Consider the following 12,558-nt stretch of genomic DNA (forward strand, 5'->3'; position numbering starts at 1 on the left):
ACCTACTTGGCTAATGGCTCCCAGCATCTCCCCCCTTCTGATTAATTAAACAACAAGCAATGTGGCTTAAGGACCGTGCCTGGTAGGTTGTCCAATTCAACATATGGTTCTTACCCGTCATCGGAAAACTGACCTTTAGGCGTCAGCCTCCTGTCTTAGGTTGATACCACTGCAATTGGATCATACCCGTCACTGACTACCGGTCCAGCATACAGCCATTGGCCCCCAAATTTTAGACCATCACTAGCAGAAGGGAGGAGGATACAGAAATGCCACGACACCAAGCCAATTGACGGCTCCTTGGGAAAAATTGCATCACTGGTGACACCATCAGCAAAGATATGCCAGCACTACCACAATTAACATGGGGTGCGCTGGCAAGGAAATAAAAATTGCATCACTAGTGACACCATCAGCAAAGATATGCCAGCATTACCACAATTCGCTGCACCAAACGATAGTTACATAGTCCAGGCAAGTTCTGCAAGCAGTTCAAAGCAGAGGAATCTATCAATATGTCCATTTCCTCCCAAAATCCGTTTCCTCCCAAAGTAAGTTAACTCCTTGATTGAGCATTACTTGTTGAGTTATATTCATTGATGCATCAGTTTATTAGAGAATGTGGATTTGGGCAGAGAACGTGGATTTGGGCAGAGACTGCTGGTGTGAGTTCGGGAATAAAGAGTTGCTGTTTGAATCTACAAGCTGTGTGGTGACTCGTGATTGTGTGCCCAGCCAGACTGCGGCATTTGTGCCCAGCCAGACTGCGGCAATTGAGCATTTATAATTTTGTCACATAATTATATTTTAATTATATTGTATGTTCTGTGTTAATGCTAAAAGAGACCCACTGTGAAGTAAATGTATGATATTGAATACCTAAATAATGAGCTGATAAACAGCATGCTCTGTCTACTTCCCATATCCTTTCTTTATTCAATAGAACACTGTTTTGCTTGTTGTTTAGGCAGAATATGGAGTGTTCAAATTAATATAAAAAGTTTAAATTCTTGGGATTTCCCTTGCCTGGGCAGTCTATTCCATATTAATATATTGCTGTCACTTGGAGGTTCACCAGTGCTGTATTCCATATAGTTGTTTGTTCATTGCTAACACCAATTTTTCAGTAAACATGTCAGTAAGTAATATGCCAGGCACTATGTAAAATATGATAAACAAGATAGTACCTGCTTTTTTACAAAAATAACAGTATGGCATGAGAAGTACTGTGTGCTATGGAGGCACAAGGGATAGCACCTGATCTCACAGGGGAGGTGTATCATCCTCTGCTATCTTTGGGGTAAAGTGCTCCTGGCACACGAACTATGTACAAAGAGACTTCTATCTACAGTATGATTTGTTTGACCAGAATACTAGAGAGGAATGGTGAGAAAAAGGGTAGGCAAGGTAAGTGGCAGTGTCATAAAGGGCTTTCTAACAATGCTTAAGGAAGGAATTTTCACTTTATCCTAAAGGCAGCAGGAAGCTGTTGAATGTTTTTAAGAACAGAGTGACACGGCTAAATATGTGCTTTGAAAATAGCATTCTGGCTGCATTGTGGACATGTCAGTGTAATATTGTACCATTCTTGTGTTGTTATGAAGGTTATTATACCCAAATGTTTGCCAGAAACTATTTCTATAAATGAGTGGTTTTTAACTTTATCAGATTCATCGCCTACTTAAAAAAAAAACAAAACAAAACTGATATGTATTATAGCCCTTTACTTTAATAAAATGACTTCTTGATAATATGTTTCCCCATGTAATTTGAAAAAAAAATATGTATATAAAGGAGAAATAAAAGGAAAATAATCAGAAATTTATAGCTACATGTAAGTGCTTGGGCACCACTACTCTAGAACCTTTTTGGTCTCAGGGCCACTAGCAGGGAGCTTACAATGAAGACACTCAGGCTCTGCATTAGATCTACTGGATCTGAATATACACTTCAACTAGTTCCTCAAAGGACTTGTATGTGTATTTGAGCTCTTGAAGTACTATTTTTTACACTACAAAATAGAGTAGTAAGATGCTTGGCCTCCTACTTGTAGTCTCACTGAATGTGATGACCACAAATGCAGCTTGCTAAAGGTATATGCATTGGCAACTTGGGTACCATGAAATACCAATAATGTGATTTTTGTGAAGCAACTCTTAGTAAAATTGCACATACAACATGCGTAGTCTTCCTTTAATAACATCTGTACATTTAGCACATGTCAAAACTGGGAAAATACTTAAGAGTTTGTTTCTAGAGTCCATTATAAATAAGCTTTTTAAAAAATATATTTTTAGTTGTCAGTGAACCTTTATTTTATTTGTTTATATTCAGTGTTGAGACTCAAACCCAGTACATGCTAGGCAAGTGCTGTACCACTGAGCAACAAACCCAGCCCATTAACTTCATTAATGTCTTAGAGAACATTCACACATTGTGCAGGATGGCTGTTTTGCAGGACTAGCTTAAGCCTTATAAGACACTCCTGACTTCCATCCACTGAATTAATGTCTCCCAATGAGCTACCCCTCAACCCTGAGACTTTATTATAAGCAACCTGAGGGTCATTATATTAGTTACTGTTTTTATCTTATCCCTAAAAGGATTTGGGTGAAAAAATATTGAAGACCTTTTAATCCATTAGAATTGGCTGTAACAAGCATAACAGTTTTACTTATATGAGCACCTAAAATGAAATATGTTGAAATTAATTAGTTATATTAACTTGAAGATTGTTAAGAATTAATGACACCAGCCATAGACTGTTTACTTAAAGCTTTGATTCTATCAGATTTAGAACATATTTAAATTATAAGTATGTGAGCATATTATCAAATACAACTGGAAAGAGAAGTATTCTGCACCAACTCAAACAGGTGTATGCAGAAAACTTTCAGTGGGAGAGAGCTTGTTGTTTGGAGAGAGTGCAGCAACAGTAGGGCTATAGTTAATTTCTAGGGAACAACAAAATTTAATGTTGAGTTATAAGTCACGGGAGAGTTTTGTGTCAAATTCGCATACTGATCAAATTAGCCAAGGTTAAGTAAGTTTGTAAGAGAAGGTAAAAGAATGCATATGATAATTACAAAAAAAAAAAAAAAGGGAGAGGTAAGTATGAAGGGAAGTAGCCACCAAGAAGTAACCAAGTAATAGAGAAAAAAAAATGTATAATTCCCCCCCCCCCCCACCAATGTAATTTACCAGAAAAAAGCACAGGGTGGGTGGGGGGTAGTGTGGGAAAATTTGGGAGACAATTGAAAAATTGTAAACTTGATGGACATTGAAAACTACACAGCAATAAATCAAAGCATGGAACGTTGAGGGGACACTGTTATTGTATTTGGAATTTGTAACTTATAAACAATGTCTTAATATAAAATACATAGATGTATGAGTAAAGATTGTCTTATATCTGTCTTTTGTTTCTGTCTATGCTCTTAAGACATAATTTCAGTCACTGTATTGAGAATAATTTCTTATAAGGATCATCTGTTAATGACAGTACAGTTAAGATAACTTGATCTGTTTTGTGTTTTAGAATACTATGACAATAAGAACCCATAGATCATCAGTGCAGATATTAGAAAAAATAATAGATAATACCAAAGTTAGCCTCAGTTTCTATCAGTTGGTAAAAAAAAAAAAAAAAAAGAGTAGCTTTTTAGACTTCATTTTAGATTTTCTATAGATTAGCTATATAAATAACAATTAGGGAGTAATAACATTTGTTAGAAAAAAATTACCTTTTTCCTTTTAATGACAAGGTATGGTGAATGTCCCTATTATAAGGATAAAATTGATGAAAATGGGGACAGTTTATACCTTATTTCTTCTTCTTTTATAGGTTTTAAAACGACCAGAATATTTTGGGAAGTTTGGTAAAATACATAAAGTTGTCATCAATAATAGCACATCATATGCAGGCTCACAGGTAACTAATTATAGGGATTTTTGCCTTTCCTCCCTATGGTCTGGGCTTGACCTGGGCTGTTCAGAAGGAGAATTTACTTTCTGTTATTAGAAAGCTTGAGGGTCAAAGATGTAAGGAGTGTAGTGACCTCTGTTGGTGGGGTGGGGGATTTGGAGTGCTTATTAAGAGGGAAATAATAAAATAGAAATTTTGGTCATGGGGTAAAGGGGGAAGAGGGGGAGTTGAGTTTATTATTAGGCACTCTGATAATTAGGTAATGACTTACAATCAAATACTTTTTAAGATATTCCAATTTAATTGAGCATCTTTTTAATATTGCTATTAACAGGTAGAAGAATACACTTATAGATTACATCTATTTTTGAGAGAACATAATTTCTCTCAAACATAACATAGTGTCTGTAAATATTAATTTTTAAATCTGAATTTCAGACTGTTTTGTAACCTTGACGAGCCTGTCAATTGACGTTTTAAGAAAGTAAATGCTAAACCGAAAATATTTTATTCATCTGTTATAGTCTACTTAAAATCAGATAAAGTTCAGGTATGATTGCTTTTAAATGAGCTAGTTTAGGATTTTTATAAAACTACTACTACTACTACTGCTACTACTACTATTAGTACTTGTCATTATTATTAACAATAGTAGTGGTAAACACCTTTAGCATTCCCTAGGCAGGTTGCTAGAGAATATTCTTTCTTTTTTTCTTTTCTTTTTTAAAGTATCCTTAAAACAATTTGAAACTAATAACAGTGGTTTGGGATGTTTTTCCTTTAGGGTCCAAGTGCCAGTGCTTATGTAACCTATATCCGGTCAGAAGATGCTCTCAGAGCTATACAGTGTGTCAATAATGTGGTGGTAGATGGCAGAACACTTAAGGTAATATGATCCTCTTGATTTTTTTTTCTTTCTTTTTAAGAGCGAGGAATAAAATGTAGTAAGTAGAGAGAGCCCAACACATACATACTAAAGGTGAAGGAAGTTTATTTGAAGATTGCTTGTTAGGTACCCATAGCAATCTACGATAGCTGATTTGTTCATTGGTAACTTCCATAGGGTCCTGTTTGCAAGGTAGGAATCAGCATGTTCATTATTACAGGATAATCTTTTTAAAATCTTCCATATTTTGCATTTTTTAAAATTTTGTAAAAATGGAACTATTATTCTTACCAGAAATATAGTGTTCAGGTTTGTTGTCATTAAGTGCCTGAACCTTGGTTCAAATTTAAGAAAAAGATCCTACCAAGCACTGCGATGTGTAAAGAGAAGAAGAATTAGACAAAGGAATTTGCCTTCTGTGCTTAACTACTCCTAACATGAAACAGAATTTTATCTGTCTACTCTCCTGATGTCTAGGGAAGCACCTTTGGTGTTCATGTTCTAGTAGCCATAGACTGAGACGTTTTCTTTAGTTGTTCCAAATGAGCATTATCTATAATAAATCCTACTAGTAATAGTCTTTGTATTCTTGGCCATACTTATTGTTTTATCTTATCTGTGCCCATTTTAGGTGAACACTAAACATGGAAATTCTCATTGGGATGTCAGTTCACATTTTGAGTCCTCTTTCTCCCTCCCCTCTTCTTCCTGCAGGCATCTCTAGGTACAACAAAATACTGCAGTTACTTCTTAAAGAATATGCAGTGTCCAAAACCTGATTGCATGTATCTACATGAATTGGGAGATGAGGCGGCAAGCTTCACAAAAGAGGAAATGCAGGTAGTGAAGTCATATGAATTATCAACTTTGCACAAAGGGAGTACATTTTCTTTAATAAAAGTTAAAATTGCATAAGCAAAATCTAGGGAGTTGATGAAAACTGGTATTGCCTTAAAGTAGCACTTTCCAAACAAAGTGTTCTATGAAGTGTCAGTTCTGCAGATATTGTTACAATAAAAATGGGTCTTTGGTCAACTAAGTTTGAAAATGAGATTAATGAAGATGAACAGGTTTCTTTGTTTCAGGACCAGAGTTTTTATTATGCTAATAAAAATGGATATGTACATTTAAATAACCAGCACTCAGTTGACCAAAGGAAACAGTTTGTGAAATGCTACTTTAAGGGGAATGTCAGCAAAATGAAAACCAAGTGGGAAATTGTAATCATTGTTTTTTGGCCCAATTTCTATACAGAATAAGCTAGGAAATAATATTCTGTCTACTGATATTAATAAAGCAGCATTTTTATAAATTGATTCTCCCTCCAATGTGTCCACAAAGTCGCTATCCTGTACAGGATGAATTGAAGGCTTGATATCCTATGTTCTTTTCACATTTCCTCTTCTCCTATCTCCTTTCAATTTGTAGTATAAACATGCTTTTACAAGTAAAAATGTTGACCATACGGCCTATTAAATGAGGATTATACCAAAGCACAATGCTGCACTTCCCTATTATAGATGAGGACTTCAGATTGTTGCTGTGGACTTTTGCAGGAATACTTCTCATTTAGAAGGTGGGGGGCATTCATTGCTACCTTTCATTCTCCAGGTCAAACTAGAGAAAGTCTGGTAGGGCCTCCTTTAAGAGCAGATTGTTAAATAAAATGAAGTATTTTTACCCTTTTTGACTTGGAGTTAATACAGATTAAATCCCATTATAATAAGTACATTGGAGTTGCTCGACAGTATGGTCTTTATGATTCAAAACAGTGTGAAAGTAAGGTCCATCTGTATTTAATGGGAATGGAAGAGGGATTTACTGCTTACTTACTTGATAATGTTTTTTGGATAAAACTTTATAATAAAATCTAAATAGATCCTTTTCAAACTGAATTTTAATGAATGGAGAGCATACTTTACTCATATACTGTTATAATGAAAATTTCTATCAAAGAATTTCTAAGCCCCAGGTGATCTCATTTAAAGTATAACTGAGTAATAAAGCAAAATATATGGACAATTGGTTGAAATGTATTTATAATGGGATTTAAGATGTCTATAGGAACTGCCCCCAAAGAGTCATTTGAGTATCAGATTGAACACTTTGTGGCTAATGAAAGCCACAGTATCTCCTGAAATTTTCAAGGCTTCTCATGTTTTAAAGATGTAAAATCCACATCTAACTGTATTTTTTTCATAACTTAAAATTGACTTCATAGTGTTGTCCTGAACTCATCCTGTTCTTTACCTGAATTTGAAAATTACTTTGAAAGGGATTTTGTTGTTGTTAAAACACTTTCCAGGGGCTGGGGATATAGCTCAGTAGGTAGAATGCTTGCACTGGGTTCAATCCTCAAAACAAAAAAAACAAACAAACAAACAAAAAAAAAACCCCACAAACAAAAAACCCACTTTCCAGTGTAGAAAGAGAATTTGAAAAATTAAATCATAAAAAAAAAACAGAAAAATTTTCCTTGTTACTGTATAACTCAAAATTTAGAACGTATTTTTAGATCCAGTTGAAAAAAGCAAGTGACCTCAGAACAGGGAACGATGCATTGTGCAGTGTACATGGTACAATTGTGCTAAAATTTGCCTTCACTGAATGTTTTGCTTTTGTTTTGATCTGCTCCATTTTGATTTTGCCATAACATCTATTTAAATCATAATTTTAAAATATTTGATATCCTTAAAGGTAAGTAAAAATACCCTTTCAGACATGATACACATATAAAATGTTACTCAAAGTAGTTTCAATATAATTTATTTTTGTGTAGCTTTCACAGTGAGTCTTGGTTTGATTTTTTCCATTACATTTGTGATATTGTCTTCTGATGTGTAGCTCCACAACTATAGTAAATACCACATTTTCTTGTTGTGTGTAGAGAAGATGTCAGCAAACCTTTTTCATAAATATTTTAGGATTTTTGGGCTATGTGGTCTCTGTCATAACTACTCAACCATCTGTTTTAACATTCCACTTGACTGTGTCCCAGTAAAATTTTATTTACAAAAACAAGTGACGGATTGTAAATTGCTAACTCTTGGTCTAGAGTTTAAAATCACATTAATTTTTAGTTTACTCTTGATGGAGGAAAGAGAGTAAAAACAAACTAATGAAAATTTTACTTAGTGCCAAGATAATGAAGCATATTAAAAAAAATCTGTATGTGTATTATTTATATTGTTAATCTCTAGGAGATTGATTGATAAATTTGGAGTGATTGTCAGTAAACTGAATATTGGACCTGTTAGAAGACTTAATTATATGGAAGCTTTAGAAGTAGGTTTAAAATGGACCTTCTAGTGTCCTGAGCTGGTGAAATTGTTCTCTTCATAATATACTTTTCTGTACAATAAAGGGGTTGATGAAATGCTATTATATATCATAGAATTTTAATTGTAATAACTTTTGTTGGTCTAAAAATTTTTAACATCATCCTTATAGGTTTCCCTGAATCCATGAACAAACTTTGTATGTTTTAAGATATCTTTAATAATTCAGAAGTTAACTCCATATTTGATATCTGCCGTTTTGTGAATCCCACTGCAGTTGTAATTTCTTCTTTTATTAGGCGGGTAAACACCAAGAATATGAACAGAAACTACTTCAAGAATTATATAAATTAAATCCCAATTTTCTTCAATTATCTACGGGTTCAGTTGATAAAAATAAGAACAAAGTGACACCACTGCAGAGGTATGATACGTAAGTACTGATATTAACATAGTTAGACATCCTCATATCTGTCAATCTTCTCTTCATTATACATCTTTTTAAGGCAAAACCTTTGACAACGTCTGTCATTTATGCACTATTGTTTAGCTGTATGAGAACTATTGATTCACAATTTCTGGGCTCAAAATATTTTTTTGCTACTGCTCCCTGGTAGCATTTCAGATAAGCCCCTTGATGATTAGACTCACCTCAGTCCAGGGAACACCTTTCTTATTCCAGAGGAAATTAAGGGGCGTTGGATATGATAACACTCTTGTCATCTAATTGAAATTTCTCCCTGATACAATGAAGGAGAAAAATATTGTAAAAGGGAGCATGGGAGTTTTTGGAAGGATTATGTGTTGGGGGGACGCATATTCATGGATATTTAATCCCAGGAATCACTGAAATCTTGTATCCTGTGAGCAAGGGTACTCATTTGGGGAGACAAATTGTCTTCTATCCTACATGCCCAATATGGTTTGGGGTGGGTGATATTGTGTCAGTGTTTAAACAAATGTATGTAGTCTTCAGTATTGAGTCTCATTCTGATCTGTAATCTTCATCTCTTGGATTATATTTGGTTTTGACCTGTCAGAAAATCATTGTTAAATAGTGATTGGAGCTTTTTACCCTATTTCTGGATGTTCTTAAGCTTTTATGTGTTAGGATCTTTGTTCTATTTTTTTTACACCACAGTCAAATTTAAATGATAGTTTTTAATTTAAGTTTTAAGGTTTGGATATTCAGTGTCTATTTATTTTTAAAAAAGTCAGAGTCATTTTTTTCCTGCTGGTACTGGGGATTGAACCCAGGGGCACTTAACCACTGAGTTATATCCCCAGCTGTTTAAAAAAATTTTTAGACAGGGTCTCAAAGTTGCCCAGGTAGGCCTTGAACTTTCAATCCTCTTGCATCAAGAGGCAAACAGCTAGGGTTGACTCCCACATAGCTAGGATTACAGATGTGTACCACTGTGCCGGGCTGAAAGAGCTATTTTCAGATGTAACCAGTAATAACTGCATGGATTGTTGTTAGAATCCATTTCTTCAAAAAGATATTTGTATAAATTGTTTAAATTTTGAAGTCCCTATTTATTCGGTTTGATAGTCGAGATTATTTAAATATTAAAGACTATTTAAATACTTATTACTTAAACACGTGTGTGTATATTTATATTTATATAGACTTCCAAGCAAAACAAAGTTGCTGTATAATAAACTGCTTGAGATTTCCTTATATAAAAGCTAGGAATAAAAGCTACGTCCAAACAGAAATCTTCCTGGGTTAACATAACAAACCTTAACCCTTTGATCATTTGTACCTGCCCTTTTCCAACCCTGTGTGTTCATGATGAACCGTGTACTCTTTCTTATGTTATTGGTTGCTGCTTTTATAGTTCTTGGTATAAGAATGAGTCTATTGTAGCAAACATTTATTTCAGATGCATTCAGTATTTATATGCATCATCGTTCTCATTAAAAATGTTATTATTCTAGTTAAAGTCATATTCTGGGTTTATAGCCCTTAGAGACTTCAGAGTATTACTTGAAAATTTAGATTATCTCTTTGATATAACATTTGCTATTTTCTGAATATAAAAGTTAATATTTTTATTGAAGGAAATGTGAAAAATTTATGAAAGTATACCGAAGAAAATAAGTATTGTATGTGGTCCCAGTCCTCAAGGGTTCTCACTGAAAATGATTTTTGTATTTTCCTTGTAGTATGTATTTCCTTGTGGTCTTTTTCTCCCTATGAATGTATATATATCACTATACACAAAATAACTGATTTGTTACATCTGAAAACTCAGTACGCATTATTATAAATATTTCCCCATGTCTTGAAAACATAATTTTTTCTGGCTGCATGATACTTCATTTGGTATAAATATTCGAGATGTATTAAGTTAACCTCCTGTGTTTCTGTGTTATGTTACTTTCACTTTGGTGATATTATTTATAACACTGTACTGAACATCTTTTCATGTAAATGTTTTAGTTACAGTTTTGATTGTTCTAAAAAGTAGAACTACTGATCACAGAATCCAAGAGTATACCTATTTCCTTGAGTTTGGTTTTTTCCTTCAACATATTTACCAGTTTGATAAACAACAAAAAAGATTAATTTGTATTATCTGTATTAAAATTAATTTTAATTTGTATTTGATGAATAGAGTAAAACTTTTTATACATTGTGAATTTGTTTCCCATGTTTTATTTGTGTATTTGTTTTTATGTGAATTACAGGGATGTGACTTTTTTCAATTAGTTGATTTGTGTTTCAGAATGAATTAAATTTATTTATAATTTGAGGAGGATTTATATTCTGCAACATTGATTACTTCCAACCATTATCATGGCATATCTCAAATCTCTTATCTGAGCACTGAGATGCACACCTGTAATCCCAGTGACTCAGGAGGTTGAGGCAGGAGGATCACAAGTTAAGGCCAGCCTTAGCAGTTTGGTGAGGCCCTTAGCAATTTAGCTAGAATCTGTCTCAAAATAATAAAATTAAAAGGACTAGGATGTAGCTCAGTGATAAAGTACCTCTGGGTTTAATCCCCATTATCAAAATCATCATCATCTTATTTTTGTTTTGTGTTTTTTTTTGGGGGGGGTTGCTTCTCAGGAAACATTTTTTTTTTTTTTAAATCTCTTTTCCTGATTTATCATTTTGGATCTTCCACGACTTCTAACTGTTGGAAGATTCTTAAGCAAAAATTGGAGAACAGTGTTAGCCTATGGAGCTAGCAGGCATTCTTGTCTCATTTTTACTTTTAAGGGGATATTTCTAGTGTTTTATTTGCTCTTGCATGATTTTGATCATTTGAAATAATTTTTAATTGCAATATTAAAATACATTGATATTCCTAATTTATTGAGTTTTTTTCCATTAGGTTGGAAATAAATATTGGGATTATCAAAAGATCTTTTTGGCATTTATGTACTTATTTTTCATCATTCAGAAGTTTTTAATAAACAACTTTATTATAAAAACTTTTTTTGAAAATGTAACTTTGTAAAACATTGAAAAAGTCTACTTTAACAAAGATGCTCTTTTTTTGGCATTTATAACAAGCAATTAGCTTTTACATATTTTTGTGATGAATTATTAATTTACTAATGTTTTATCGACTTTGCCTTCAATGTGAGGTATAGTTAGGTGATACACAGAGTACATTCATAATTGTTTTGGTAACAAGAGATGGCTTTGGTAACAGGAGCCAAAGTCGCAGGGGGTGGGGAGATAAAGAGGAAATTTTTTGGTGGGGGGGTTATGGGGAGTACTGAGGATTGAATCCAGTGCCTCACCCATGCTAGGCAAGGGCTGTACCACTGAGCTATATCCTTAGCCTGAAAAGGGGGAAATTTAACACAAATGAACTCATTTAATATAACTTCCCCAAACCAGGACTGCTGGGACCAGAATAAATTATGACATAGGTATTTTTGCTTTGCACATAGTTTATGATAAGGAAGTTTTTTCTGTTGTTTTTTGTTTTCTTTCTTTCTTTTTTGGGGGGATGTGTGTGTGTGTGTGTGGGGGGATTGAACTTGGTGTACCACTGAGCTATATATCCCCAGCCCTTTTTGAACTTTTTATATTGAGGCAGTGTTGAGGAGGCCTCAAAATTGAGGATCCTTCTACCTATTCCTCTCAAATAGCTGGGGTTACACGTCCAGCAGGTAGGCCCAGCAGGAAGGGTTTTTGTTCGGTTAGTTTTTGTTTTCATGTACTTATCCAAAACTTATTAAGTCACATTTGATGGCAAGGTCTAATAGCTTTCTTTCTTGCCATGACAATCCCTGAAAGAGTAAGCCTTTGGCTTTATATCCAGGGACCATGTCATACTGAGGGTCTGCTTTGCTTTGGTCTCCTCTTGCATCTTATTGCCATCCAGGGTAAGGGTAAAAAACCAGTAGGTGGTAGGGATGAATTCATAGATAAGGTTTCTTCTTTGCACGGGGAAGACTTCCCAAGTTAGAGTGATGCATATTGTAATTCTTGCTTTGGTCCT

The 12,558-nt window shown here is 34.1% G+C and overlaps 1 protein-coding gene across 7 annotated transcripts in view; it reads left to right on the forward strand.

The window, feature by feature from the left end:
* Cnot4 (CCR4-NOT transcription complex subunit 4) overlaps positions 1-12,558 on the forward strand; it is a 121,638-nt gene that overhangs the window by 66,255 nt on the left and 42,825 nt on the right. For 4 of the 7 annotated variants that reach the window (XM_015493803.2, XM_048786905.1, XM_015493801.2 and 1 more), the window contains 4 exons: positions 3,845-3,931; positions 4,710-4,811; positions 5,526-5,651; positions 8,389-8,522. In XM_015493803.2, coding sequence (XP_015349289.1) covers positions 3,845-3,931; positions 4,710-4,811; positions 5,526-5,651; positions 8,389-8,522 — 449 coding nt within the window. The remainder of the gene's footprint in view (positions 1-3,844; positions 3,932-4,709; positions 4,812-5,525; positions 5,652-8,388; positions 8,523-12,558) is intronic. The other 3 variants (XM_015493802.2, XM_015493804.2, XM_015493806.2) reach the window with 1 other exon arrangement.

Source organism: Marmota marmota, unplaced genomic scaffold (genome assembly GCF_001458135.2).
Source record: "Marmota marmota marmota unplaced genomic scaffold, marMar, whole genome shotgun sequence".
NCBI classification, from domain to species: domain Eukaryota; kingdom Metazoa; phylum Chordata; class Mammalia; order Rodentia; family Sciuridae; genus Marmota; species Marmota marmota.